The 27,986-nt window shown below is 51.8% G+C and overlaps 1 protein-coding gene across 1 annotated transcript in view; it reads left to right on the top strand.

The window, feature by feature from the left end:
* Positions 1 to 1,702: 1,702 nt before the first annotated feature.
* The window catches only part of Iqgap3 (IQ motif containing GTPase activating protein 3), a 41,071-nt gene continuing 14,787 nt past the window's right edge, over positions 1,703 to 27,986 (top strand). The window contains 23 exon segments of the mRNA XM_052180159.1: positions 1,703 to 1,801; positions 3,495 to 3,582; positions 6,302 to 6,458; positions 7,192 to 7,269; positions 10,700 to 10,776; positions 11,280 to 11,347; positions 11,436 to 11,549; positions 11,747 to 11,925; positions 12,262 to 12,340; positions 12,988 to 13,151; positions 14,115 to 14,202; positions 16,027 to 16,190; positions 17,992 to 18,149; positions 19,395 to 19,516; positions 19,950 to 20,113; positions 21,683 to 21,773; positions 22,762 to 22,852; positions 22,854 to 22,921; positions 23,007 to 23,146; positions 23,226 to 23,396; positions 25,608 to 25,691; positions 25,848 to 25,919; positions 26,005 to 26,074. Coding sequence (XP_052036119.1) covers positions 1,765 to 1,801; positions 3,495 to 3,582; positions 6,302 to 6,458; positions 7,192 to 7,269; positions 10,700 to 10,776; positions 11,280 to 11,347; positions 11,436 to 11,549; positions 11,747 to 11,925; positions 12,262 to 12,340; positions 12,988 to 13,151; positions 14,115 to 14,202; positions 16,027 to 16,190; positions 17,992 to 18,149; positions 19,395 to 19,516; positions 19,950 to 20,113; positions 21,683 to 21,773; positions 22,762 to 22,852; positions 22,854 to 22,921; positions 23,007 to 23,146; positions 23,226 to 23,396; positions 25,608 to 25,691; positions 25,848 to 25,919; positions 26,005 to 26,074 — 2,524 coding nt within the window. The 5' untranslated portion in view covers positions 1,703 to 1,764.

Below are 27,986 nucleotides of genomic sequence, written 5' to 3'. Positions count from 1 at the left end.
GCAATTTCACATATGTATATAAAGTGTTGTGGTCATGTTTAGTCCTCATATCATATCATTCTTATTTGAAATATTTCTGTATAAAAGGAATATTATCTTCACATCGATTTTGTTAGTTGTGAAGGGAGTCTTCTGTTTGTTGTTTGTTTTTCCAGACCATGTTTCTCTGTGTAAGCCCTGGCTGTCCTGGAATTTGCTTGTAGACCAGAGTTGACCTCAAACTCAGAGATCTGCCTGCCTCTGCCTCCCCTAGTATTAAAAGAATGTACCACCTCAGGAGAGGTCTTTTTTTTTTTTTTTAAGATTTATTTATTTATCATATCTAAGTATACTGTAGCTGTCTTCAGACACCAGACACCGCAGAGGAGGGCGTCAGATCTCATTACAGATGGTTGTGAGCCACCATGTGATTGCTGGGATTTGAACTCAGGACCTTCAGAAGAGCAGTCAATGCTCTTAAGCGCTGAGCCATCTCTCCAGCTCTGTCTTTTTTTTTTTTTTTCTTGGTTTTTTAAGACAGGGTTTCTCTGTGTGGTCCTGGAACTCACTTTGTAGACCAGGCTGGCCTCGAACTCAGAAATCCACCTGCCTCTGCCTCCCAAGTGCTGGGATTAAAGGTGTGAGCCACTACTGCCTGGCGTCGGTTTTTTTTTTTTTTTTTTTTTTTTTTTGGTTTTTTTCAAGACAGGGTTTCTCTCTGTATAGCCCTGGCTGTCCTGGAACTCACTCTGTAGACCAGGCTGGCCTCGAACTCAGAAATCTCCCTGCCTCTGCCTCCCAGAGTGCTGGGATTACAGGCGTGCGCCACCACCGCCCGGCTCGTCTTTTTTTTTTTTTTTTTTTAATGACTTATTTAGTTACTCTTATTTTATGTGCATTGATGTTTTGCCTGCATGTATGTCTGTGTGAGGATGTCAGCTGCCCTGAAACTGGAGTTGAGACAGTTGTAAGCTATCATATGGATGTGGGGAATTGAACCTGGATTCTCTGGAAGAGCAGTCAGTGGCACTGATGCATCTCTCCAGCCCCAGTAGGAAGTCTTAACCTTTAGCTGGTGATTTCAATCAGACTCCATGGTGGCGGCGCCTCTCTTCCCTTTCCATGCCTCCCCCCCCCCTTTTTTTTTTAATTTTTCGAGATAGGGTTTCTCTGTGTAGCCCTGGCTGTCCTGGAACTCACTCTGTAGACCAGGCTGGCCTCCAACTCAGAAATCCACCTGCCTCTGCCTCCCAAGTGCAGGGACTAAAGGCGTGCGCCACCACTGCCTGACCACCCCCCTCATGCCCTTTTACTTAATCTGTTTTTCTCTCCTGCCCCAAGACCAGCCGAAACCTTCCCTAGCAAGGTCTCCACTACACTGGATCTTTCCTTCTCTGCGGCACAGACATCCAAGCTTTTGACTGTGTCTATCTCGTGTTGCTATAACAGCACTAGTCTAGAACATGTATATCCCTGCATTTGTCATCTAGCTCAGAGTATAACACCAAATAGCACACAGGGAGTCCCGGGAATTCTACAGGAAGTGGGACAGGCTAGTGAAAGGAAGGGCAGCGGCAGACACTATTTGTTAAAAAGCTAGCTGAACAGCTGCCTTAGAGAAAGAACAAATCAAGAAAACGCCCTAAGCTATCGCCCCACCTCTAAGAGGAACTACAAAACCCAGGATTCCGCGCGGCACGAACGGGAAGCATCCCATCCCGGCGCGCCCACAGTGAGGGGTGGTGTCCCAGAGGCGGGAGATTCAAAACTGGCAGGAGAAGGAACATGGAGCCGTGCGCGGAAAGCCGGGCTCGGACTGCCTGTGAGTGCGGGAAGGTTGAGGGTGGAGCAGGGCGCTGTTAGTGAGGCTTGGTTTTCGTGAGAGTGGCTGCTCGCTGGGGAGTTCGCCGAAGAGTGCGCAGGATAGCCGAGCTGCAGAACCTTCAAAGGGCGCTTTCCCTTATTATTCCCAGGTTCTGGGGCTCCAGGGTCCGGGAATGTAGATGATCTAGATGGCCCCTTAAAATTCAGCAGTTACTATACTTGCCCAAAAGTGCCACGGGACAGGATTCTGAATTGAGACGCTGCCTCCCAAATTACTTGATGCCTGATCACCTGACCTCTTGTTTAAAATGCAGAACCTGGAGGGCCGGCTTGGCGGCGCACTCCGGTAATTCCAACAGTTGCAAAGTAGAGGCTGAAGGTCAAAAGTTTATGGTCATTCCTAGCTACATTGTATATAGAAGGCAGCCTAGGCTATCTGAAACACTGCTTTCTTAGAGAGAAACTCAGGTTGGTCCAAAGGGCTGAATGGAAAACAAAGCCTGCTTTCTGTACTCCTTCTCCACTAGGACACAAAGAACAAAATCTGTCCATCCACCGCATGAAGGAACTCGAGTTCCAGGAAAACCATTTCGTGGTGGTTGGTTTTTTTGTTTGTTTGTTTTTGAGACACTTTGGTATGTGGGTGTGTGAGCACAGGAGGCACGCTCCTCGCTTGCTCAAGGCCCCTCCCATTCCACCTCGCTGAGTTATGAGTCCCCAGCTCATAACTCTGAGGTGATGTCACTCACTTACTGGTTTATTTTCCATGCTCCAACAACCAACTCTTGTCCCTTGTAAACGCCCTCAGAGCAACCCGTGGATTTTCTGCTATTGGCCAGCACTTTCAAATCTGTATTTGGAAGTGTGTGTCTGTTGAACCGCCAATTCAAATAAGCCCAGCCCTTCCTGAAGTCAGACTGCAGAATATCCAAGATGAGGAAATGGGATAAGGAGTGCCCGGTCCAAGGCACATTGACCACGCTGTCTCTTGCATATTCTCTGAGCTCTCTTGTGTGTTACTCCTGTGCGAAGTTGCCCAGCGCCCTATGTTTACGGTTATAGCGTGTTCCCCAGGTTAAGACTGTGGCTAAGGCAAAATAGAGCTCACTAATCCAGGGCCTGGCAGAAGGGTCTTGCATGAATGAAAGACTGTGCTAATGGTTGGTTGTGTCAGCTGTGCTCCCAAGGGAACACACGGGACAACACATGTTTAAGAAGTTAGCATCTAGCGAAGGCTTCGATGTGAAGCTGTACTCCCAGCTGAGGAAGGTGGTGGATGGTCCTGCTGATGGCACTGAACAGGGTTCATGAGGTAGACTTGAGAAAGATGGGAAGATGACTGTGTAGGAGAGAAGGAAATGTCTCTGCACAGAAGGATGCAGGATCTCCCTGATAATGGATACATTGGGAAGAAGTGGGGGCACGGAGAGGGTTTCTGTGCTCTGAAGAGGCTGCAGAAAGAATATGTTCAGAAGCAGCTTCAGAACTGAGGTCTCTGTCTTGTTTTGTGTTTGTTTGTTTTTTAAGACTCATTTTTTATTTATGTGCATGTGTCTGTGTGGATATACACCGTGTGTGTATGTGTGCCCCCAGAAGCCAGAAGAGGGCGTGGGTAGTTATGAGCTGCCCTGTGTGGGGCTGGGATTCCTATCTAATGCTGCATTCCTTGACTATTTCTCTTTATGATTTAGATGAACGCCTCACAGCTGAGGAGATGGATGAGCAGAGGCGACAGAATGTTGCCTATCAGTACCTGTGCCGGCTGGAGGAAGCCAAGCGGTAAGCAGGGCCCACTTTTCCTACCTCCCGATGGATGCCATTCATCTGTCCCCAGAGCAAATGCAGACAGGGCTGTGCTGGGGGAAAGCGCAAGTTCAAATAGTTTTGTCAAGCCAGGCGTGATAGTACACACCTGTAAAGTCAGTGCTTAGGAAGTAAGAGGATTAAATATTCAAGGTCAGCGTAAAGGAGGTGGCTCAGTAAAGAGCCTGGCTGGTAAGCATGAAGACCCGAGTTCAGACCCACCACGCACAGAAGCATGAAGCCAGGCACAGCGGCCTGAACCTGTAATCCAGTTCCGGGGAGGCAGACGTAGGCAGAGCTATAGGATTTATTGGCTGGCCTCCTTAGCCAATTAGTGAACTCTAGGTTCAATGAGAGACCCTGCCTCAAAAACTAGGAGAGGAAGTGATCAAGGAAGATACCTTTCATCAACCTCTGGCCTCTGCATGCACGTATATACTTGCACAAGTGTACCCGTATGATCAGGCACCCCACCCCACCACTACTACACACACAGTTCAAAGTCAGCCTTAACTACATAGCAAGTCTGAGACCAGCCTGGACAGCATGTAAACCCTATCTCCAAACAAGACGGACAAGGCCAGAACACATCTCTAATTCCAGCACTCAGGAGGCAGAGCCGGGTGGATCTCTGAGTTCAAGGCCAGCCTGGTCTACACTGGGAGACCCTGGGGGCTAGGGGTTGGGGAGAGGAAACAGAACAAAGTCTATTGGTTTCAGGTTCAATAGAACCTTATTTTACTTAGACAAGGTCTCTCACTGAACCTGGAGCTACGCTGCTGGGGTTATAAGTGATTGTGGCTATGCCTGGGGCTTTATGTGGGTGCAGGCCTTTGATCTCAGACCCCCATGCCTGTGTGGCTAGCATTCTGACCTGTTGAGCCATTTTCCCACTCCCTTTTTCTTTTCCTTAAATTTTTTTAATTTAACTTAATGTGCATGAGTGTTTTGTCTACATGTTTGTCTGTATACCATGTGCATGTTTGGTGCCCTCGGAGGCCAGAAGAGGGTATCAGATCCCCTGGAACTAGAGTTACAGATGTTCTGAGCTGCCATACAGGTGCTGGAATCTGACTCCGGACCTCTTATCTCTGAGCCATCTCTCCAGTCCCCCTTTTAGCCAATCGGCTATGTTAATGTTTTCCAAAAAGAAGGTAGGATGGAGCAGATAGGAATCCAGATGTCTAGTAGGGACGGCAGAAGCAAGGTCTGCTTGACTCTCTTTGGAAACATACTGTCTGTAGACCTCGGTATCTGGAGAGTTGACCCAAGGAGCCACTGTGCTTGACTTGTATAACCACCAGCTGTAAAATGCATTTATATTCAAAGTGTGCTCAGTCACAGCTCACTGATCCTGGCAGATGCCCACCGATGCTGGCAAGACCAGTGATGTTGGCCTCATTTTTACAGAATGCAATTGAGTCTCAGAGGTGACGTGAGGGAGATGGACTGGGAAGTGGGCCACCAGTTCTAAGAGCTGTAGAGTTCTGTTCTTCTTCCTGTCCTTCCATCAAACCACAGGTTCCCTAATACCCTCATTATCTCAGAACTGCATGGGGAACTGTGGAGACCATTCCATCAGACATGAACTTTCTGTACCTAAGTTCTCAGAACCATAAACAATGAGAGAAATGGCAGTCCATTTGGTTTGAGTCAGGTATGTAGCCAGACAAAGTGAGAAGTTCCCTTACACAACAGGAGAAGAGGCAGCTACACCTCCTTGAAGACAGACTGTAGTAACAATTTTAGAATTTGGAGTGGTTTTTTTGTTTTGTTTTGTTTTGCTTTGTTTTTCGAAACAGGGTTTCTAACTAACTGTAGCTGCCATGGACCTTGCTTTGTAGACCAGACTGACCTCGAATTCACAGAGATCCCCCTGCCTCTGCCTCCTGAGTGTTGGGAATTAAAGGCATGCAGCACCATGCCCAGCTGGTTTCTTTAAAAATACGAACATTGTAGGAAAGTGCTTTCATTTAATCCCAGGTGTGGGATATGAGGCTGCTTCAGACTGTTCACAGCAGCTGACTATGATTTGCCTCGTGCTCTAGCAGAGGCGTGGTTTTGCCAGCTGCAGATAGTTTCTGCCATTGTGTGATGTTTGGCGTTCTGGAGACTTTTCAGAGGGTATGTAAATCTGAGGGCTTTAAGAGGTATTGGTAATCGGTGCACTTTAATCCCAGCACTTGGAAGGCAGAGGCAGGTGGATTTCTGAGTTCAAGGCCAGCCTGGTCTACAGAGTGAGTTCCAGGACAGCTTGAGCTACACAGAGAAACCCTGTCTCAAAAAAAAAAAAAAAAAAAAAAAGAGGTAGTTGTTGGGAGTGGGGGGGGGGGTTGCAATTTGTTAATAGTCATGGTCAAAAAGAAAGAAAAAAATTTGATGCATCTCTCTCTCTCTGCTCTATCATACTGGGAGGGGGAAGGGAATAGAGGGTAGGAAAAAGAAGAACACAAAGTAGCAAAGACCAGCGACAATGGGCAGGTACAGGAGCCACTCAGAGGCTTCCCAAGGTGAATAAGGCAAAGGGTTGGCTTATTTAGGCCTCTGTGGCGCCTTGGGGACCAGCGAGCCAATAGGAAGATCGGAAGTTTGGGTAGGGAAGGAATGGTGCTTCAGGTCACTTGAGGGACGGGCTGGTCCTGCGGGCAGCAGGACTGTGTGGTCTGCCAGTGGGTAAGACATGATCTGTTCACAGGTGGATGGAAGTGTGCCTGAAGGAGGAGCTTCCCTCCCCTGTGGAGCTAGAGGAGAGCCTTCGGAATGGCGTGCTACTGGCCAAGCTGGGCCACTGCTTTGCACCCTCTGTGGTCCCCCTGAAGAAGATCTATGACGTGGAACAGCTACGCTACCAGGTGGACACAGTGGAATTAATCCCCCTACCATCTCTCCCTCCCAAGATGCCCCATCTCACAGCTATGAGGGTATGGTGTCCGTGTAATATAACCGTTCATACATGAGCTGGGCGTGGTACGTATGCCTTTAATCCCAGCACTCGGGAGTCAGAGACAGGCTGATCTCTGTGCTTTGAGGCTAGCCTGGTCTACAAAACAGGTCCAAGACAACCAGGGCTGGCTACACTAAGAAGCCCTGTCTCAGGGGGAATAAAAAAGTCCATACATGATCATTTCTGAGGATAAAAAGATGTATAATAATTGTCCGGGGATGGTGTCTGTTCACTAGCGTCTCTGCCAGGTGGGTGCTCTCCTGTCAGCTGGGAGCCCTGCTGCCTGGGCCGTAAGGTGCCCTGAAGTGAGGCCTGGATGTTTTTCTAGTCACAGTGCACACTCTAAGGCTCATGGCTTTGCCACCTGAAGGACCTTGCTTGTCTCTTCTCTGTGCTCTAACCAGCCCGAGCCTCTTGTCCCATGCCAGCTTGGAAGCCTTACTGCGCTGCCCTCTCTGTGCCTGCCTTCCCACTGGCCAGCCGGATCACCCTTCCTGGTGGTTTCAGCTCTTTTTCTGTTCCATGGGGCAGAGGATTCACAGGATAGGGTCCGTTGGCTCCTCCTACCCTTCTTCCTCCCTAAAGCTGGCATCTGGGAGTCCTGAGAACGGGAGAAACATTCCCTCTTTCCTCCCTTTCAGGCGACTGGCTTGCATTTCCGGCACACAGACAACATCAACTTCTGGCTCTCTGCCGTAGCCCACATCGGTCTGCCGTCGGTAAGGCCCTCTGATCCTAGAGAACAGTTCCTCGGGGCTCTGTGCCTTTGAACCAGGTCACTTGGTCTCTGCCCTCACCTCCCTGTGGATGAAGGGAAGGAAGGGCTCCTGGGCGTGGCACATCAGTCCTGTCCTGTGGTGTCCCTGTGTACTGTAGATTGGCTTGTGTTAGCCAGGCATCTTCCCATCAGAACCGCAGAGTAAAGCAATACCATACCCCCGTGGGAGACTTCAGGCTGGAGCCTTGGCCTGAAGACCCTAAATACTCACGCTAGATGTCCTTTCCCTCTGTGAATCCCAGTTTGTTTCTTATCTATAAAGTAGATGTAGTGATTCCCATCTATAGTGTTGGCAGGAGAATTGCATATAAATTCCCTTTGCAAAGCACTATACAAATTAAGGCTTGGCGGGATTCTACAGTGTATGGGTCCTTTGTGTTTCTTCCCTGTGCAAGGTATCTATAAAAAGATGAGGTAAGATGGCTCAGCTGGTAAAGGAGCTTGCTGCTAAACCTGACAACATGAATTCAATCCCCAGGCCCCAGATGGTAGAAGAAGAGAACCAACTCCTACAAGTTGACCTCTGACATCCATTCACATTTTGCTGGGTGTGATGGTGCAAACCTGTAATCTCAGCACTTGGGAAGCTAAGACAAGATCATGAATTTGAGGCCAGTCTGCATTATATAGTGAACCCTTTCTCAACAAAGAAGGTTATCCTGATGGCACATGCCTTTAATACCAGCTCTCCGGAGGCAGAAGCAGGCAGATGTTTGTGAACACAAAGCCAGACTGGTCTACATAGTGAGTTCCGGTCCAGGACTCATCTGTGGGGGTGGGGCAGCTTCACTAAATGAGCGCCTGGATTTGCCTCTTCCTAGTGGGAGGACAATCAGAACACATACTGGGTGGCGGGGTGGGGGGTCAGATTTCCCCGTAGGCATGAGCCCCAGATGACCACAGTGATTACCAGTCCATGGAAATCTTTCACCTTTCCTTGTGGTTTGCCTCATTCTAGCCTCCTGGGATCTTTTTCAGTGTAGTCATGGAGGTTGGGGTCTTAATGAAGTATGGGGGCTGTGAGCAGGATACACGTCCCTGTTTCTGCACTCTTGCGAGGCACACAGCAAACCCACCCCATCCCACCACCACCACCACCACCACCCCAAAAAAAGGAAGAAGAAAGGAAGGTAGGTAGGTTAGGAACGTGGGCTGGTCTCACAGAGGATCCCAGGTTCAATTCCCAGCCTCTACATCAGGTCATTCACAACTGTCTGAAGCTCCAGTTTCTGACTGTCCAGTGCCCTCTTCTGTCCTCAGCGGACACTGGCATGCAAATCATGCTCATATAGACAAGCAGGCAGACGCTTTCACACACAAATATTTTAAGATTTAAAATAAAATAAAATTAAAAATTAAAATAAATTAAAAAAAAAAAAGAGGAGCTGGAGAGATGACTCAGTGGTTAAGAGCACTGCCAGCTTTTTCAGAGCCTGGGTTTGATTCCCAGCACCCATACGGTGGCTTGCAACCATCTGTAAGTCTAGTTATAGCCTGCTCTCTGAGGGCACCAGACATACATGTGGCACACCAACAACACAGGCAAAACACTCATACAGATTTTATATGTAAGTACACTATAGCTATCTTCAGATACCAGAAGAGGGCATCAGATCTCTTTACAGATGCTTGTGAGCCACCATGTGGGTGCTAGGATTTGAACTCATGACCTTTGGAAGAGCAGTCGGCACTCTTATCAGCTGAACCATCTCTCCAGCCCACTCATACAGATTTTTTAAAAAAAGGAAAAGAACTCAGTCTCGGGTTGCATACACAGCTCAGTGGCAGAGGGTTTTCACGTGTGTGAGAGACCCCCCCACCACACCACACCCCCCCACACCCCCTACCCCGGGCCTCTCCCAACAGCCAAGGTTGAGTTAGTGGCTCTACTCTGCTTTCAGCTTCAGGAAGATAAGGCGGGAGGATCTGGGGTTCCCAGGCTGGGCCTGACTTACTCAGCAAAGTGGACAGCAGTGTGGAGAGATGGCTTAAAGGTCAAGTGTTTGCAGGGGATCCAGGTTCAATTCCCAACATCTACTTGGTTCATAACCATCTGGAACTCCAGTTCCAGGGAGCCCTGATCTCTACAGCAGCAGGCAGGCATGTGGTGCACATAAATACATACAAGCAATACACTCTACACATAAAAGAATTAAGCCTTGCCAGGCAGTGGTGGCGCACGCCTGTAATCCCAGCACTTGGGAGGCAGAGGCAGGTGGATCTCTGAGTTTGAGGCCAGCCTGTTCTACAGAGTGAGTTCCAGGACAGCCAGGGCTGCACAAAGAAACCCTGTCTTGAAAAAAACCAAAAACCGAAAAAAAAAAAAAAAAACCCTCAATTTTTTAAAAAAGATCTATTTATTTTATGTATGAGTGTTCTATCTGCATTCTATCTGCATGTGCACCTGCATGCCAGAAGAGGGCACCGGATTGCATTATAGGTGGCTGTGAACCACCGTGTGGTTGCTGGGAATTGAACTCTGGAATCCAGAGTGGCCAGTGTTCTTAACAACTGAGCGATCTCTCTAGCCCCATTTTTTATTTTATTTTTTTAAGAAAAAGAGACAGAAGCAGTGGAGGGCGTGTGCTGTGTTGGTGGAAGCAGGGACATCTCTCTAGCTCTGGTCCCTTGCTAAACTGACTAGCATAGGACATACTAAGCGTATGTTTTGGCTCTCTCTCCTTTTTAAAAAAAATAATGTTTTATGATTTATTTATTTTTGTTTTATGTATATTGGTTTTCTGTCAGATCCCAGGACTGGAATTACTGCCATGTGGGGGCTGGGAATTAAACTTCTTCCTTTGGAAGAGCAGCAAATGCTCTTAACCACTGAGCTGTCTCTCTAGCTGCAGGTTTCATTTCTTAGAGGGTTCTACAGATCAGAGGCCTTTGGTTTGAAAACAGCGCGGCATGCTTGGTGCCTTTGTGGGCCGGCCATAGCCTTGCAGGCCTTGTTCAGCCCCGCCTAAGCGCACGGCCAGCTCCCCAGTACATTATCTATGTGGTGAAAATCTCAGGCCAAGGACCAGACTCACTCAGGCTGAGTACCTTGGACCTGATTTCCCTACAGGGGACTGAAGCCTGCATCCTGTAGCTCCCGAGGTCCCATCTAGTGGTCAGCTGACCCTGAACACTCCATGACTGTAGTACTGGCTGTGTCTTGGCTTAGGAAGCCTCTGTGACATTGGTCTGAATGGGAATGGCTATAAGAACTGACTTGGAGGCCTGGGCTGTGGGCACTCACAGCTCTGGCTGGAGAGGGATGCGTCGCTCGCTGTGCTCCTCCCTTCCTAGGCCAGCTCGGAAGCCTTATGGCATAGCCCCTGTGCCGTCCTTTCCAACGTGCGACAACTGTCTGGTTTCTCCTCTAGATCTTCCTCCCAGAGACCACAGATATCTATGACAAAAAGAACATGCCTCGGGTGATCTACTGCATTCATGCTCTCAGGTGAGACAGCCTGACCTTTGTCAGGCAGGTTCCTCTGCCTGGATCAGCCGACAGCGCTGAGTGCAGTAGGAGGGAGGGAGGGAGCCGAATGGGCCGCTTAGCGCTAGCATGGGAGGCTACTTGGTTCTATTCACAGGCAGGCATTACCGTTGGCAGAATCATAGAATGGGACTGGCCAGGTCCCAGGTCCCCGTGCCGCCTCTTCTCGCCTTCCCTTCCCATGTCCTTCTTTTCCTCCCTTCCTGGCCTCAGTGGCTTCGTTTGCTGTAATCTTCCTTTTGTCCGTCTGCACTGTGATTTCCACTGCAGTGCTCTCCGTGGAGCCGGCATAGCTACAGAGACTCTATGGCTCTTGTCTTGGCTGGCTGTCCCCGTGTGTTAGAGTGACTGGAGGGCAGGCTACTCGAGGGCCTCAGGGCCTCCATCGTCACTTTACACACCTGTGGACAAGGTGTGGAAGTTAGTACACCCCAGTGTACCCTAATACCTTCCGTTCCTCCCAGTCTCTTCCTCTTCCGGCTGGGACTGGCCCCTCAGATCCATGACCTGTACGGGAAAGTGAAATTCACAGGTAAGCCAGCTCCTTCCCCTTGTCTATAGACCAAGCAGGGGCCTGGGGGTTCTGGGCCTAATGAAGAGCATCTCTGGCACCATTGCAGCTGAGGAACTCAGCAACATCGCCTCTGAACTGGCCAAATATGGCCTCCAGTTACCAGCCTTCAGCAAGATCGGGGGCATCCTAGCCAATGAGTTTTCAGCCGACGAGGCTGCAGGTAGGGCTGGACTCTGCCCCAGAGTAGGGTGCGGAAGCATGGGACAGCGTGGTGAGGGACACTGCAAGCTTCGTGGCCCGTGGGTGGGCTCTGGCACCTCATCCACAGGCAGGGGTCAAGCTCCCTGGCACTACAGCCGGCGGGCTCCGGTCTGGGCCCTTTCTGGCTTCTTGACCTTGCTGTGCCACCCCTCCAAGTCCATGCAGCTATTCTGGCCATCAACGATGCAGTGGAGCGAGGGGTGGTGGAAGACACTCTGGTGGCCTTGCAGAATCCCAATGCTCTTCTGGGGAATCTTCGGGAACCTCTGGCAGCTGTCTACCAAGAGCTGCTGGCCCTAGCCAAGATGGAGAAGGCTGCCAATGCCAGGAATCACGTAAGGAGACGCCTTCGGTTAGGGGGCCAGGAAGTGGAGAGGCCTGGGAGGTCTCAAGAGGAACTAGGACTGCAGTTTGTCCTGCCTCGGGGGACAGTCAGGAGCAGAGGAGCTGGAGGGTGGTTTCTGTGAGCGAGAAGGCTGAAGGATGAGCCTCGGGCCACTGACGCGGGTCTGGAAGGAAGCATGAGCTGAGATCAGACTGCAGAGTCTACAGGCTGACTGGCCCCACGTTCTCCTCAGTCGTGGCCTGGCTGTCGGTCTGCAGGAATGACATGGATAGGGAGGAAGAGACTGCCCTGTCCCCCACAAGTCTCTCTCATCTCGCTTTTGCAGGGCGATGGTCAAGAGCAGGACATCTATGAGTCCTGCCTCACCCAGGCAGAGATCCAGGGCCACATCAACCTCGCCAACAGTAAGACATGACTGAGAGCCGGGGAAGCTTTACTAGGCCCCATGGCCTTACGTGAGCCAGAGCCTGCCTGAGGGGAGATCATAGCCAGGGATGCTATGTCGAGCTCTCTGGCCTCAGCAGGGAGTTTCTTACCAGGGAGATCCTGTGGGGATGGAGACGCTTTAAGACAGAGGCTGGTGGGCGAGGCTTTTTCAGCTCCTGGGGCTGGGGGTGGATATCTGGGTTTGGGTCTTTCAGGAAGGAAATATAGTTGGGAGTGATACCACACTCTCGTGTTCCCAGCTGTCAGGAGGCCGAGGCAGGAGGATTAAGAGGGCCACATTGTGGGACTTTCTCGAAAGGAAAGGAAAGGAAAGAGGAAGAAAGCAAAGATGGAAAGATGAGGGTAGATGGAGTAGAGAAGGCGGTGGGCAGGGGGCAACCTGAAGGCTCACACTGAGGGCGCGTTTGTCTGATAGGATCCGGGTGTTCTCAGGGTCTGCGACAGTGAGGCAGGAGGGCTGTGAAGAGCAAGAGGAAGATAGAGGCTGGCCCACATGGCCCTCTGTGTCAGAGGTCAAGGACAGAGGCAACTTTTAGGAAGTTGCAGGAAGAAGGCAGGTTTCCAGGAATGGCTGGGGCTCATGGGGTGATTTTCTGTTTTTCAGTCCAGGGGGCTCTGGAGGTTGTTGATGATGCTCTGGAGAGGCAGAACCCCGGGGCCTTGCTTAAGGCCCTTCACGACCCTGTCCTGGCCCTACAAGGGGTGAGAGGAGCCCTTGCTGACTGGTACCTGGAACAGCTGACTTCAGACAGAGAGCAGAAATCACAGGTCCGCTCTGGCTAGCACCTGTCTCCCCATAGGGTGGGAAATGGCCTCTTAGTTGCATGTCATCACTGACTCCATGTTTAAATGGCTGAGTCACTCTGCAAAGACCAGGCAGGCTGTCTGGGTCTGCTTAGAGTCCCTCAGACTGAGATGGAAGGACCAGGCCAGTCCATTGGGTAGCAAAATATGCTGCCCATTGCTGAACTGGGATCTTGATTTATCAATTTTATTTACAATGTTGTGAACCCTCTCCTACATTTTACATGTACATGTGTCCGTGGTATGAGTGTATGTCTATAGGTGTGTGCACATGAGGGAGGACAAATGTGTGAGCACGTGTGGGAGGCCATCATCTGCTGGTGTCAGGAGTCATCCCCAGTCCCTCCTCTACCTTCTTCACTGAGGCAGGTTCTCCTAACCCAGAGCTCACCAGTGTGACTTGTCTCACTAGGCAGCTTGATCGGGGAATCTCATCTCTTGATCGGGGAATCTCATCTCTTGCATTTGAGGCTAGAGTTACCGGCAAGATTTGCATGGGTTCTGGAGATCTAAACCCTAGTCGTCTTGCTTCTGTGGTTTAGCCAGGAAGCCGGCTCTCCAGCCCCTAACGTTTTGACTTAATGTTTGACTTATGCTTACATCTTGTCTGTTGTTGTTTAGATGTCTGCAGGGTTAGAAAACAATTAGAGAGCCGGGCGGTGGTGGTGCACGACCTTTAATCTCAGCACTTGGGAGGCAGAGGCAGGTGGATTTCCGAGTTAGAGGCCAGCCTGGTCTACAGAGTGAATTCCAGGACAGCCAGGGCTACACAGAGAAACTCTGTCTCAAAAAACACCAAAACAAAACAAAACAATTAGAGTGCTAGAGATAGGTAGGCCAGGTCCTTCTACCTAAAGGGAGAGGTGGGGCTGAGGACTCGCTCCTGACCTGGGAACTCTCTTCTCCTGCACCCCTGCCCTCTTGCAGGAGCTGGGCCTGGTGAGGCTTCTAGAAAAAGAGGAGATCCAGGCTGGCGTGGCTGCAGCCAATCAGAAGGGTGATCAAGAGCAAGCTAGTAAGTCTTCTCCAGGCGGGGGCTGCTGGCCCTGGAGAGTGTATCTTGGCCCTTTACTGGCATATGTATCGGACAACGCAAACCCCCCTCCAGCTCGACGCCCAACAAGGAACTTTGCCCTCCATGCCCTCTGTCCTCTGCACCCCCTGGAGGGACACATCACATCGAAGGAAAGATTATGACACCTTGCTGACAATCGGGACTGGGCTCCTTCTGGGGACTTGGCCTATGATTTTGTTTGTGCCTGTTTATATTTCTTTGGCTTCTAAAATGTGATTTCTCAGGTAAGGGAAGAATACAGTCTTCCCATTCAGGGTCCTATGAGCCCGCTTCATTCCTGAGTGCCAGAGTGATCTTGGTGCAGAGCTCTCTGTAGTACAGCTTCCTCTCTCTGTTCTTGGTTAGGTTTTGGGCCTGGAGCACAAGTGACACTGTTAGCTTAGCCTCCTGTGCTCCTGAGTCCTCCCGTTACAGCGTGAGCCATCACACCCAACTGGCTCATCCTCTCTTTTTTTTTTAAAGATTTATTTGGGTGGTGGTGGCTCATGCCTTTAATCCCAGCACTTGGGAGGCAGAGGCAGGCTGATCTGTAAGTTCAGGGATAACCAAGGCAAAACAGAGATACCCTGTGGGGTAGAGTGGGGAGATTTATATGTTCTGTATTTTTGTGTCTATGAGTGATATGCTTGCATGTATGCCTGCACTGTATGCCTGCAGTGCCCATGGAGGCCAGAAGATGCTATCAGATCCCATGAGATGGAACCGAAGTTATGGATGGTTATGAGCCACCACGTGGGTGCTAGGAACCGAATCCTCTCCTCTGCAAGAGCATCAGTGTTCTGCGCTGCCAAGCCGTCCTCCCAGCGCTGGCTCCTTCACTCCTTACCCCCCCACATTGGGCTTTCATTTCATTTCTTTGTTTGTTTGTCATGTTTTTCCAGGTAGGATTGTTTCTCTGTGTAGCCCTGGCTGTCCTAGAACTAGGTCTGTAGACCAGGCTGGCCTTGAACTCAGAGAGATCCTGTCTCTGGGTACTGGTATTAAAGGTGTACACCACCACTGCCTGGTCCCCTTCTTCTTCCTTGATTCCTTCCCAGTTCCCGGCCTCCGGGCCTCATTTCCCCCACACTTCACCTGTCAGAAGCATGTGAAACATCTCCAACGCTGTCTCCAAGGCGTCGGTAAAGTTGTCTGCTTGGTCTCAGTAAGAATCCCTCCTCCTCAGCACTTCCATAGCACGGGGGCAGGGCCGCTTCTACCGTGGCCTCTAGAGCTGGCCACAGGGTCTTTTCATATCCTTCCTCCTCCTCACAAGCCAGTATCCATTTCTGCTGGCGTTTTACTGGCCCCAGAGAGTAAACTCTAACCACACTTGAGTGCTGTGGCTGCTTTTAGCCTCCTCCACCTGCTGTGGTGCAAATGGAGCAAAAATGGAGCTGGCTCTTTATTTCTCTGCACTGTCACTAGGGTTTGGTCCCTAGAGCCTTTGACTCACTTCAGCTTAGTTCTGCACCATTGCCACCTGTCAGTCTTGTTCGCTCTGCCTTAGGAACTCGCCTCTGCTCTGACAGCCACTTTCTGCTGCATTCCGAGCTGCGCAGCTCCTGGGCCTACCACACTACCTTACACAGAGCCTCTCTCTTAAAGTGCCCCATCCCCCTTGCCTCCGGAACATTTAGGAATGCATTTTGAATCTAGTAGACTGGCTTTCTAGAAGCATCACAAAGCCATTTCCCTTAGGTCCCAGCAGAGCCTGGTTGGTAAGGACAGCTGAGATAACAGGACCACTCAGCCTGTGTGGCTTCTTGCTGTCCTCCTCTGCAGTGCTCCAGGCTGTGTGGAGGATCAACAGAGCCATCCAGAGGGGAGTGGCCACTGACACCATGAAGGAGCTCATGTGCCCTGAAGCCCAGCTGCCCCAAGTCTACCCCTTCGCCTCTGCTGTGTACCAGCAGGAGCTGGCTCTCCTCCAGAAGCAGCAACAGGGGGTAAGCTCTGGCGTTCCCAAGCAGCTGCTGGGATAGGGATAGCTGGTCCTTGGAGCCAGAAATCAGGATGTTAGAACTGACTAGAAATCATGGCCAGCAACAGCCCTGCCAGGTAAGTGCTGGTTTCCTGCGTTAGAGGTAAGAATTGGGGGCACAGATGTTGAGTACTTACCTGCTCAGCTGACTGGCAGGATGTGCTTTAACCACCAGACTGCCCCACCTAACTCCCGTCTACACAGCTCTCTGATAGCGAGGCATACGCTTTCCTTAGGGTCATCCCTGTCGGCTGCAGGACTTAGAGTGCACCCAAGGGATCAGGCAGAGGCGGAGAGAAAATGATGTAGGCTGAAGATGATTTTACAGCAAGGACCAGGGAAATAGAGCAAACAGTGCTGGAGGAAGTCTGGGAGGGCTTCCTGGAAGAGACTCCACAGTGAATCCCTCCATAGAACTCTGGACGTGACCTGCACACAGCACTCGTCTTCAGCAAGGGCATGGTGACAGCAGCCATGTGACAAGAACATAAGGGTTAACAGCAGAGTGCTGAGGGCTGTGGATCTGAGTGTGTGACATGTGACACTGGCAGTTTGCTTTCTCTCTCCGCTTCTGGTTTCTTCGTAAATGGTAGCGATCTCTCTCCCAGGCTTGCTCCGAGGCCTCCGTGAGTTAGTGTATGTGCCTAGAGAGGCACCTAGCCAAGAAGTCTCAGCAGGCAGTGTCCTTTGCAGCTCTTCTTATTAAATACAAGTAGGGAGCCCCGACAAAAGGGGGCAGCCTACGGGGCGTAGGAAGAGAAGAGGGTTGGGAGATGGGACCAGGGCCTCATGGTGTGTAGTAGCCTGAGATAGCCACGTGGTCTTCTCTGCCTAGGGCCTTGTGCAGTTCTCTGTCTGACTCTCTCCCTCCCCTCCCCTGCCTCATCCTCTTTAGCTTTTTCAGACATGATCTCACATAGCTCACACTGGCCTTGAACTTGTTGTTACATAGCTGAGGATGGCCCTGAACTCCTGACTTCCCTCTTAATTCAGTTCTTGATGGGACATGGGGACCAGAAGACTGCTGGCGGAAGTCAGATGTCAATCGTGGGCTCTGTAGCTCCATTTAACCTATGTTCCTAGCAGTAGGCTTGGCTGGGGAAAGGGGATGTTAATGGTATCTACCTCATTTGGCTTGTTACGGAAATTAAGATGATGCTGTGTGTGAAGTCTTCCTGATCGTGTTCACAGTGAACTTCCCCAGGTATAGAGTATAAATGCTGTTGGTGAATGAATGCGTCCTTGGTGTTGAGTAAGAGTACTGTAGGTGGATGAGTGTGACCCAGCTGTAGCCCAGGTGTTGAGCATAAATACTGTGGGTGGATGAATGGGGCCCAGGTGCAGCCCAGGTGTTGAGCATAAGTACCATGGGTGGATGAATGGGGCCCAGGTGCAGCCCAGGTGTTGAGCATAAGTACCATGGGTGGATGAATGGGGCCCAGGTGCAGCCCAGGTGTTGAGCATAAGTACCATGGGTGGGTGAATGGGCCCAGGTGCAGCCCAGATGTTGAGCATAAGTACCATGGGTGGATGAATGGGGCCCAGGTGCAGCCCAGATGTTGAGCATAAGTACCATGGGTGGATGAATGGGCCCAGGTGCAGCCCAGATGTTGAGCATAAGTACCATGGGTGGGTGAATGGGGCCCAGGTGCAGCCCAGGTGTTGAGCATGAATGGTGATGTGGGGTGAATGGAGATGGGATGTTGGAGAATGAGGGGCAGGCTGGCTCCAACAGCCCCCAACTCCCCTCATGTATCCCCCTACAGGAGCTGGGCCAGGAGGAACTCTTTGTGGCGGTGGAGATGCTCTCAGCGGTGGTTCTGATTAACCGCGCTCTGGAAGCTAGAGACGCCTGTGCCTTTTGGGACAATCTGTCGAACCCCGCAACTGGCCTGGCCCAGGTAGAAGAAGAAAATGCCCAACGGTGAGTGAGAAAGTTTGACCCACATGTCAGAAGTGAAGGGTTGGCGTGAAGGTGCTGACACTGGGCTCTCTGGCGCCCACTCTCAGTCCCAGCCCCCCAGTTCTGCTCACAGTTGCCCCTCCTGGGTTTCTTCTCCTGTGGGGGAGCACAAGATCATCCCCCTTCGTTTCCTTTTTTTTTTTTTTTTTGGAACAAATGTTTGAGTGCCTACACACTGCCAGGTGCCACTCTAGGTGTCGAAAGCTGTGACTAAAGCCAAGCATATACACACGCAGGAGTCATAATTGAATGGACACAGCTCCTGGGCCAAACAGAACAGAGTGGGCGTGGGGCAGTTTTCCTAGCCACGTAATGTGATGGCTTTTGAGGAAGAGGGTTGTGTAGAGAAGGACATAAGGAGCCTGAGTTAGTCCCATGATGCTCTTCAGCACAGGGCAGTGTCCTGGGTGCACTCATAGTAATCAGGAAGGGCTTGGGAGCCGCTGAGTGACTGCATTCATGCCTGAGGCTCTGCGTTTAACCTCCTCCCAGCACTGCAAAAATAAAAACAAAGACTACCAAGAAGCCAGAGTGTTGAGAAGCCACACAGAGTGAGGCAGGGAGGGGCGGGCTAGCAGGAACCAGACTGTGTCCTCGGACAAGGAAGGAAGCTGTGCACTGTTTGGCATGGAAGGAGCCCTTCTGACCTGCTTGACCAAGATCATCCCGGCTGCTGTGCTGAGACTCCACCTCAGGGCCCTGCTGGGGCAGAGCCAGAGCGGCAGGGATGCCTTCAGGGGAAACAGGGGGAGGGGGGGAAGTGGCAGCATGTGAATGTATTCTGAAAGCAGATCTGGCAGGGCTTGGCGCAGAGGGAACAGAGGGGGCAAGCTGAGGTGTAGAGACAGACCAGGGTGACTGGGAGTTCAGATGTGGGCTGGGGGGTTTCAGATCTCCACTGGCATTCAGGTGCAGATCCTTGGGAGTCCGCCGGGGCCTGTGAGGGATGGAAGTATGCTTTTGGGGTTCATTAGCCTAAGTCATTAAACGCCTGGAGAGTGGGTGAGATCTGGGGGTAAGAACGTGGATGGAAAAGGGAGCTGAAGCTTGAAGGGTTCCATGCTCCACACAGGGGGCTTGGAACTGTCTGTGGAGGGAAATTATGGTGGCCCGGGGAGGAACCAACTCGGAGCTTTCTCCACTTGGTGGCTGTGTGCTTACTCCGCTTGCATGGCTGCTCACACCACTCCTCTTCTGTGCTGCTAGTTACTTTGATGCCCTGGTGAAGGTGCAGCAGCTTCGAGGAGCACATAGAGGTTTCCTGAGCTGGAATGACCTGCAGGCCGCTGTAAGCCAGGTCAATGCCCAGGTCCAGGAAGAAACTGATCGTGAGTAACTTCTCAGACAGCCCCCCTCAGACAGCCCCCCTCAGACACTCCCCTCAGACAATCCCCCTCAAACAAACCTCAGATAACCCCCTCAAACAGTCCCCCTCAGACAGCCCCCCTCAGACACTCCCCTCAGACAATCCCCCTCAGACAATCCCCCTCAAACAACCCCCCTCAGTCTCCCTCAGACAGTCCCCCTCAGATAACCCTCCTTCAGACAAACCCCCTCAAACAAACCCCCTCAGACAGTCCCCCTCAGACAACCCTCCCTCAGACAGCCCCCCCTCAGACAATCCCCTTCAGACAACCCCCCCTCAGATAACTCACTCAGACAGCCCCCCCTCAGGCAACCCCCCAAACACCCCCTTAGACAGCCTAGTTCTTCCCTTAGTTTTGTGTTTGGAGCTGCTGTTCATCTGGATCTCTTCCTCAGAGGTCCTCGCCATCAGCCTCATCAATGAGGCTCTGGACCAGGGCTGTCCTGAAAAGACTCTGACAGCCCTGCTGCTTCCTGCAGCTGGCCTGGAAGATGTCAGCCTTCATGTTGCACCTCGGTATCATCTCCTCCTCGTGGCTGCCAAGAGGCAGAAAGCACAGGTAAGGTTAGGGAGATGGCTGGGTTAAACACTAAAGCAAGAGGATCGATCAGCCTTGAGCAGAGCTGTGCCCTGCCTGAACTCTGAAACTGTCCCGGCCAGTGGGTGCAGACCCATCCCCGGGTGAGGCACAAGCAGGATTTGGCCTGTTATGGGAAAGTGGATTTCATTCCTGGACAGTGGGAGGAAAGAGCAGGCCTGAGCATCAGCTGACTGGATTCACCATTCTAGTCCCCAGTGATCACCTGATCTTGAGTAGTCCCTCTTTACCCCTGAGGTGTGTGGTTATCTGTAAAACACTGCTTGCCCTGCCCTTGCACCTCATGGTATACAAATCCAGCAAGCTTGGGATGGAGCAGGGATTTGAACTGACACACCCTGAGTTGTGTGGCAGCAGGGTGAGGCTGAGTCATGTGACTAAACTGCAGCCTGCAGTCTCACCCTGCACGTCCTGAGTTTTCATTCTGTGCTAAGGATTGCTGGATGTGTCTCACAAGTATTGAGAGGACTGGGTGGCTAAGTGTGCTTGAACTTGAGGGCAGTTGCCAGTGCCCACGTCAGGCAGTTCACAGCCAGCTATGATTCCAGATACAGGGGATCCGATACACTCTTCAGGGCCCTCACACTGACGACATGTACATACCCCCAGATTCAAAGTATAGTTGGTTTTTTTTTTCTTTTTAGTTCCTAAGAAAAGTCTTAGGAACAGTACCCGGCAGCTCACACCTGTAGAGAGTCTGAGGTTGGCTTGGGCTACAGACTACATTAGAAAGATAAGCGGTTAAGAGCACTGGCTGCTCTTTCAGAGGTCCTGAGTTCAACTCCCAGCAACCACATGGTGGCTCACAACCACCCTCTTCGGTGCCCTCTTTTCGTGTGTCTGAAGACAGCTAAGGTGCACTTATATACATAAAATAAATAATTAAAAAAAACGAGAAGAAAAGAAAGATAAGACAAGCAGTCACCTGACACATAATTGGTGCTCAATAAAATGTTGTAAAATGTTAGTTTACAGCGTCTGTTTCTGGTGAGGAGAGCGTGGAGTTGGCCTGGGTTTCAGACTGACTGTCAGAGCACACACACACACACACACACACACACAGGCTTATTTGACCTGTGTACACACAATCTTCCTATTACTTTTTGGTGATAAGAAACGTGTAGCCAGGAGAAGTATAGTGGGGGCCAGAGCCTGGCTAAGGGCTGTGAATGATGTCAGGGATATGGGAGGGCTGTGGGGTAGGGTCCCGGCCATGGCTAAGGCACCAAGGCTAGCAATCGCGGTTAGGTACTGGATGCTGAGGGTTTGAAAGCCTTAGACAGCCCCAAGGCCAAACTGAATCTATGCTGAGGACTCAGAAAGCAGAGCAAGAAAAGAGCCTTCGGTGCCTGTCAGCCATCCAAGGAAGCCAGAGGGTCCTGACTCCGTGGAGGAGGAAGAAGGGAGCAGAGGGAGCCTTCCCTGCTGCCCCACTGTCCGCTTGTACTTTGGTTCCGCCGATGGGCTTGTGGGGGTCCAGAGATACCAGTTTGGGGTCTTGTCTTTTTTTTCCTCCTCTGAATTTGCCAGGTGACAGGAGACCCTGGAGCTGTGCTGTGGCTGGAGGAGATCCGCCAGGGAGTGGCCAGAGCCAACGAGGACACGAACACAGCTCAGAGAAGTGAGCAGCCGGGCGCTGGGAGGGGCGTGGAGCTCCACAGCCTTGCAGGGAGGGCCCCTATGCCATCTTGCCTTAGCATCTTAGTTAGCTTTCTACTGCTGGATAAGCACCATGGCTAAGAGCAACGTGGGGAGGGTTAATCGGCGTACACGTCCACATCACAGTCCATCACTGAAGGAAGTCAGGGCAGGAACTCAAGACAGGAACCTGGAGGCAGAGGTCATGGGGGGTGCAGCTCTCTGGCTTGCTTCTCGTGGCTTGCTCTGTTTTCTTATATACCAGGACTACCTTCCCACAGGTAATACTATCCACAGTGGGTTTCCACATCAGTTGTCAATCAAGAAGATGCCCCACAGGCTTGCCCATAGCTTAGTCTGGAGGGAGTCTTGTCTCAAGATTCCCTCCTGCCAGACATATCTAGATTTGTGTCAAGTTGGCACAACCAGCAAGCACAGGGAGGCAGGACAGAACTGGAGCCGGAGGGTGCTTTGACCATAATGTAGAATTCCCAGCACACATCTGGGCAGGAAATCATTGAGTTTAGAACCTGCTTCCCACAGGAGCCCTTCCCTGGCTACCGCCTCTCCTCTCCTCTCCTCTCCTCTCCTCTCCTCTCCTCTCCTCTCCTCTCCTCTCCTCTCCTCTCCCCTCCCCTCCCCTCCCCTCCCCTCCCCCTCCCCCTCCCCTCCCCTCCCCTCCCCTCCCCTCCCCTCCCCTCCTCAGTGCAGCTCCTGCTGCTGCCTCCATGTCACCCCTCACACTCCCCCTACCCCTTCCCCTCCCCTCCCCCTCCCCTCCTCTCCTCTCCTCTTCTCAGTGTAGCTCCTGCTGCTGCCTCCATGTCACCCCTCACACTCCCCCTCCCCCCCTCCCCATCAGCCTTGATGGTTTTGTGTGACTCCTGAGTCCAGCCCCACTAGACAGGACAGGACAGGGCTCAGTGGAGGGACTCCGGAAGGATTGACTTCTCTCTCCTGACGCCCATCAGTAGCCCTTGGTGTGGCTGCTATCAACCAGGCCATCAAGGAGGGCAAGGCAGCGCAGACAGAGCGTGTGTTGAGGAATCCCAATGTGGCCCTCCGTTCCTGACTGCGCTAAAAGCTACCAGCAGGCCCTGGAAGGCGCAATGGCAAAGAAGCAACGTCCTGGTAACAACTCTGGCCTCGTCTTCCTCCATGCTGCCTGCCTCTGGCCTCCTCTGAGCCTTCTCGGCTCACCTGAGTTTCTGTTCAGGGGACACAGGCTTCTGGGTTCAACATGACATGAAGGATGGCACCGCCTACTACTTCCATCTGCAGACCTTCCAGGGGACCTGGGAGCATCCTCTTAGCTGCCACCTCAATACCTCCCATCTAACCTGGGAGGAGATTCAGGTGGGCAGGGTTCCTGCCAGGGTGGGGGACTGTACATGGGAAGAGGCTCCTACCCACCATAGGACCGCTGTCTCCACAGTCAGCCATCACCAGGGTCACCGCTGCCCATGACCGCCAGCTGCTCTGGAAGGCCAACGTTGGCTTTGTCATCCGGCTCCAGGCTCGCCTCCGTGGCTTCCTTGTTCGCCAGAAGTTTGCTGAGTCTTCCCGCATCTTCAGGACCTTGCTCCCAGCCGTCGTCAAGATCCAGGTAGCAACCTTGGCTGTTCCCCGTGCCTGGAGAGATCAGAATTACCGGGTATCCTCCCTCCTTCCCTTGCCCTGGGTGGGCTTTGGATGGTTCTTAGACCTCTGGGCAAGAGTGATGCGAGCTGTGGACTCTGGAGCCAAACTACTGTGGGTTGAAGCCTGACTCCCTGACCCGTTAGCTGTCCGGCCTTGTAAGCTTTTCTTTCCTTCTGTTTGTGCCTCAGTTTCCTCCCCCAAAAGACGGAGTGGCAGTGCTGCTTTACAGGGTAGTAAGGAAGGATTGTAAACAATGGCTAGAGTCTCTGTGCACTGAAAGCAGAACATAGGTTCCAGTCGCTAGCATCGTTGTCACCATCCACGGAAGCGTGAACTGAGATTCAGACATTAGGAAGACGCTATTCCTAGAGCAGGATTTGTGAGGAGTGGCCCTGGGCTAGGCGGAAAGGGAGTCTACCCTCCCTGAGGGATGCTAGCGAGCGACTGCTCCGTGGTCCTCTCCAGTAGGCATTCCAATCGCTTCTTCTAGTCTGTGCATGGCCCCGGGGCCTTTGGAGCTGACTGGCCAGAGATTGGGCTAGGAGAGCACTCTGTGAGCTAAAAATAAGGAAACCCTTCCCTTCTCAGGCATGATGTGGAGAGCCTCACAGGGATGCCGACAGCGTAAAGTTCCTTTGTTTAGTGAGCCTCCCTGGTACCCAGTACCTACAAAGCATGCCCCAGGACACAGGACAAGGTTGGGAAATGGTCGTAGAACCTACAAGCGAGTAGCCACATCTCTCCCTTTCAAGAGCTGGAGTATGGTTGGCATTCGATGGGGCAGGAAAGACACAAAGATGGATATAGCCCTGGGGGGCCGAAGGGAGAAGTACGAAGCTGTGGGGTAGCATGACATAAGCCTGCAGTAGAAAGCGAAGGCTCGGACTCTGGAGTTGGCCGCCCGGTCCTACTTCCCTCTGATTCAGAGCTGTGCATCCTGCTCAAGCCCCTGCAGTATTCACTTCCTCCGTAAGGATGCTTGCTTAACGTACTGGCTGAGCAACTGGGAGGAAGTTGCACGTGCCTCGAGTGCGGCAGAGGCTCCCTCGGATGCTGGTGTCAGCTCTGGCTCCGTCATGCAGTGGCCCAGGCCACAGTCTCGCCTGATTCCAGACTAGGGTCCACATGCACATAGACAGAGGCGGCCCGCTACCGTGGCCCCTTGCCTCAGCTTTGAGAAACTGAAGCTCAGAAGTGAGGCGGCCTAGATGCCCTGAGACTTTACTCTGTCCATTGCTGGATCCCCAACATTCTCAGCCCTGACTAGTCCAGATTGGGGGCATGTTTTGGTTTTGTCTATATTGTATGGTGGGGTGTGGGGGGGGGCATGGCATACACTGAGGTCAGAGGAAACCTTAATAGGAGTGAGTTCCTTCCTCCCACCATGTGGTCCTAGAGATTGAACTGAGGTTTTCAGACCTGGCTACAATCACCTTTACCTACTAAGTCATCTCAACAGCTTGGAACATGCTTTAGGAGTCTGGTCAGGGCTGGCAAAGTATGTGGAGACATGGTGCACTCTCTGGTGAGCAGGGGCTGGGGAGGGGCATGGTACATTCTCTGAAGCTAGTGAGCACTTGATCTTTATTAATATTTTTTGGGTCCATGTCTTACACCTGAGTTTCTATGAGGAGGTATTAGTTAGGTGGCTAGTCTTTCTCATAAAGCTGGTCGACCTCTGGGAACAAGGCCAAATTCCCTTCCCCATTCTTCTGTCTTAGTTTCTGTCCTATTGCTATGAAGAAACACCATGACAAAGTAACTTAGAAAAGCATTTCCCTGGGGCTTGCTAAGGCTGTAAGCTTCAGAGGGTTAATCCTTGATCTTCAGTCAGTGAGCATGGTGGCCAGCCAGCAGGCAGGCAGGCAGGCACTGGAGTAGTATCTGAGAAGCTTACATCTGCTCCACCATTTAGAGACAGAGAGACTAGACCTGGTGTGGGTTTTTGAAACCTCAAAGTTCACCCCCCAGTAACACACCTCCTCCAACAAGGCCACACCTCCTGATCCTTCCTAAACACTCCATCACTGGGAACCAAACACTCAGATCTCTGAGCCTATACAGGGCCGTTCTCATTCAGAGCCCCAGAGCATCCGAGAGAGGCAGGAGTAAAGCTGTTCCCACTGGCCTCTTGAGCTCACTGGAGATATGCCAGCGTTCCCTCTTCTCTCCACAGGCCCATTGGCGGGGCTATAGACAACGGAAGGCTTACCAGGAGCGGCTGCAGTATTTTAAAGCAAACCTGGATGCTATAATCACGGTAACTTTGGTGGTTTGGGGCAGTTTCTTTCTCTTGAGGGATCTTGAGAACACTTCTTTATTCTGTCACCTCCTGTGGCCCTGGAGTTTGGCAGCATTGGCTAGGGCCTGAGGGTGGGTCTTGGCCTGAGGTTCTGAAGGCAGTGCCTCTCCTCAGATCCAGGCCTGGGCCCGAATGTGGGCAGCACGGAGGCAATACCTCAGGCGACTGCGGTTCTTCCAGAAGAACGTGAGTGCTGTCCCCATCACGCCCGTCTGCGCTCGTAGAGCAAAGCGTGTGGAAGGACAGCCACCGGTCCTTGTGTTCATGCTAGGTTGACTCCGTTGTGAAGATTCAAGCGTTTTTCCGAGCCAGGAAAGCCCGTGATGACTACAGGATGTTAGGTATGCTGGGGAGATGGAAACCTATAGCCAGACAGACAGGTCTCCTTCGCCCTTGGGGATGGAGAGGAAAGGCGAGGCCATCCTAAGGTCATCTCCTCACCTCCCGGTAGCACATAGTTTTGTCACTGACAAGGCTCCTCTGACCAGGTCCTTTCTGAGTGAGCCTAGCATATCTATTCCCCTGTGGTAGGCTCTTTCTCCCATCCCTGAACTTCCACCTTTGCCATTGTCCTTGGTTCATGCGCTGGCTGTGAGCCCCCAGAACCCTCCTGTTTCCATCCCCCTAGCCTGAGATTACAGACATGCGGCTCCACGCCCAGATTTTCATATTATTCTGGGTCCTTATGCAAGTATAGCAAGAACTTGCAGGTAGAGTACTTTCCAGCCCTGTCCCTGTCCTGCAGGTCAGAATTCCAGCCTTGGGTGTGGGCTAGCACCTCGGTCTATCTCAGTGTTCACCTCCTGCTCTGGATTCCTTTCTGTGCTTCAGGTGGGGCCTGTGCTCACACTTAGTCCTCTTCCCTCCGGCAGTGAGGGCGGGCTGCTTCCTCCCCCCCCCCCCCCCATCTCCTTTGCAGCTCTGCCTGCCCTTTGTCTCTCTTCCTTCCCTCGGTCCTTAGTATTTCTGGGGGAAAGTTATCCCTCCAACTCCCTCGGCCCACCTACTGTGTGGCGTGGTAGCTTCTGCAGCGAGGATTCCTCCCATCAGAGGTGGTCACTTGTTATCTCTGCAACCATTTTAATCCACTAATCCTGAGCCTAAGCTGATTCTCGTTGGCTGATCTCTGGTGTCCATGAGGTTAAGGTCCTAATTCTCAAGGCTGACTGGACCAGGTCATCCTGAGCACTTCTTCCTGGGCCTTTAGCATCTCCACTGCAGCTGAGCCATCCTGCTGCTTGCTGTTCTTCTATTAATATGCCGAGGCCTAGTCTCCTAGCAACAGCGCCCCTCCAGCCCATCCCCCCTCACAACCCCCCTCCTGTACTTCCTCACACCTTGTCTTAGTTAGGTTCCTATGGCTGTAAGAAACACCACGACCGAAGGCAACATGGAGGGGAGGAAAGGGTTAATTTCATCTTCACCCCTCCATGCCACATCCATCATTGAGAGAAGTCATGGTAGGAACTCTGTAGGAGGGTCAGACTGAAGCAGAGGCCATGGAAGGGTGCTGCTTACTGGCTTGCTCCCCTTGGCTTGCTCAGTCTGCTTTCTTTCTTCCTTTCTTCCTTTCTTTCTTTCTTTCTTTCTTTCTTTCTTTCTTTCTTTCTTTCTTTCTTTCTTTCTTTCTTTCTTTCTTTCTTTCTTTCTTTCTTTTTTTCCTGGTTTTTCGAGACAGGGTTTCTCTGTGTAGTCCTGGCTGTCCTGGAACTCACTTTGTAGACTAGGCTGGCCTCGAACTCAGAAATCCACCTGCCTCTGCCTCCCAAGTGCTGGGATTACAGGCGTGCGCCACCATGCCGGCCAGCCTGCTTTCTTATAGACCTCAGGTCCAAGGATGGTCCTGGCCACTGTAGACTGGGCCCTTCCACATCAGTCACTAACCAAGAAAACGCCCAACAGCCTTCCCTACCGGCCAGTCTGATGGAGGCATGTTCTCAGAGGATTCTAACTCGTAATAAATGTACAGAAAGCATAGACACCATCGTGTGCCACACTCGAAGCACACTGCTTTCCCACGGATAGTAGGTGGGACTGCACAGCCTCTGAAGACACCAGCGACTTCCTTTGCTCTGTTGTGGGAGAGAAGCTCACTTTTGTTTCCCCAAGATCCCTCCTGTGGGCTCCTCCCAAAGCAGCAGCCATGCAGTGTCAGTGTCTGACGGTGGCTTATTTGCCTAGATCCCTTACTAGATTCTCTGTAGCCACAGAGCCTACATCCACTCAGCCTCCAAATATGACTGCTTATTTCAT

The sequence above is a fragment of the Apodemus sylvaticus genome, chromosome 4 (assembly GCF_947179515.1).
Source record: "Apodemus sylvaticus chromosome 4, mApoSyl1.1, whole genome shotgun sequence".
Lineage (NCBI taxonomy): Eukaryota > Metazoa > Chordata > Mammalia > Rodentia > Muridae > Apodemus > Apodemus sylvaticus.
The sequence above is the reverse complement of the archived record's forward strand: the minus strand, read 5'-3'. Positions and strand labels throughout refer to the sequence as shown.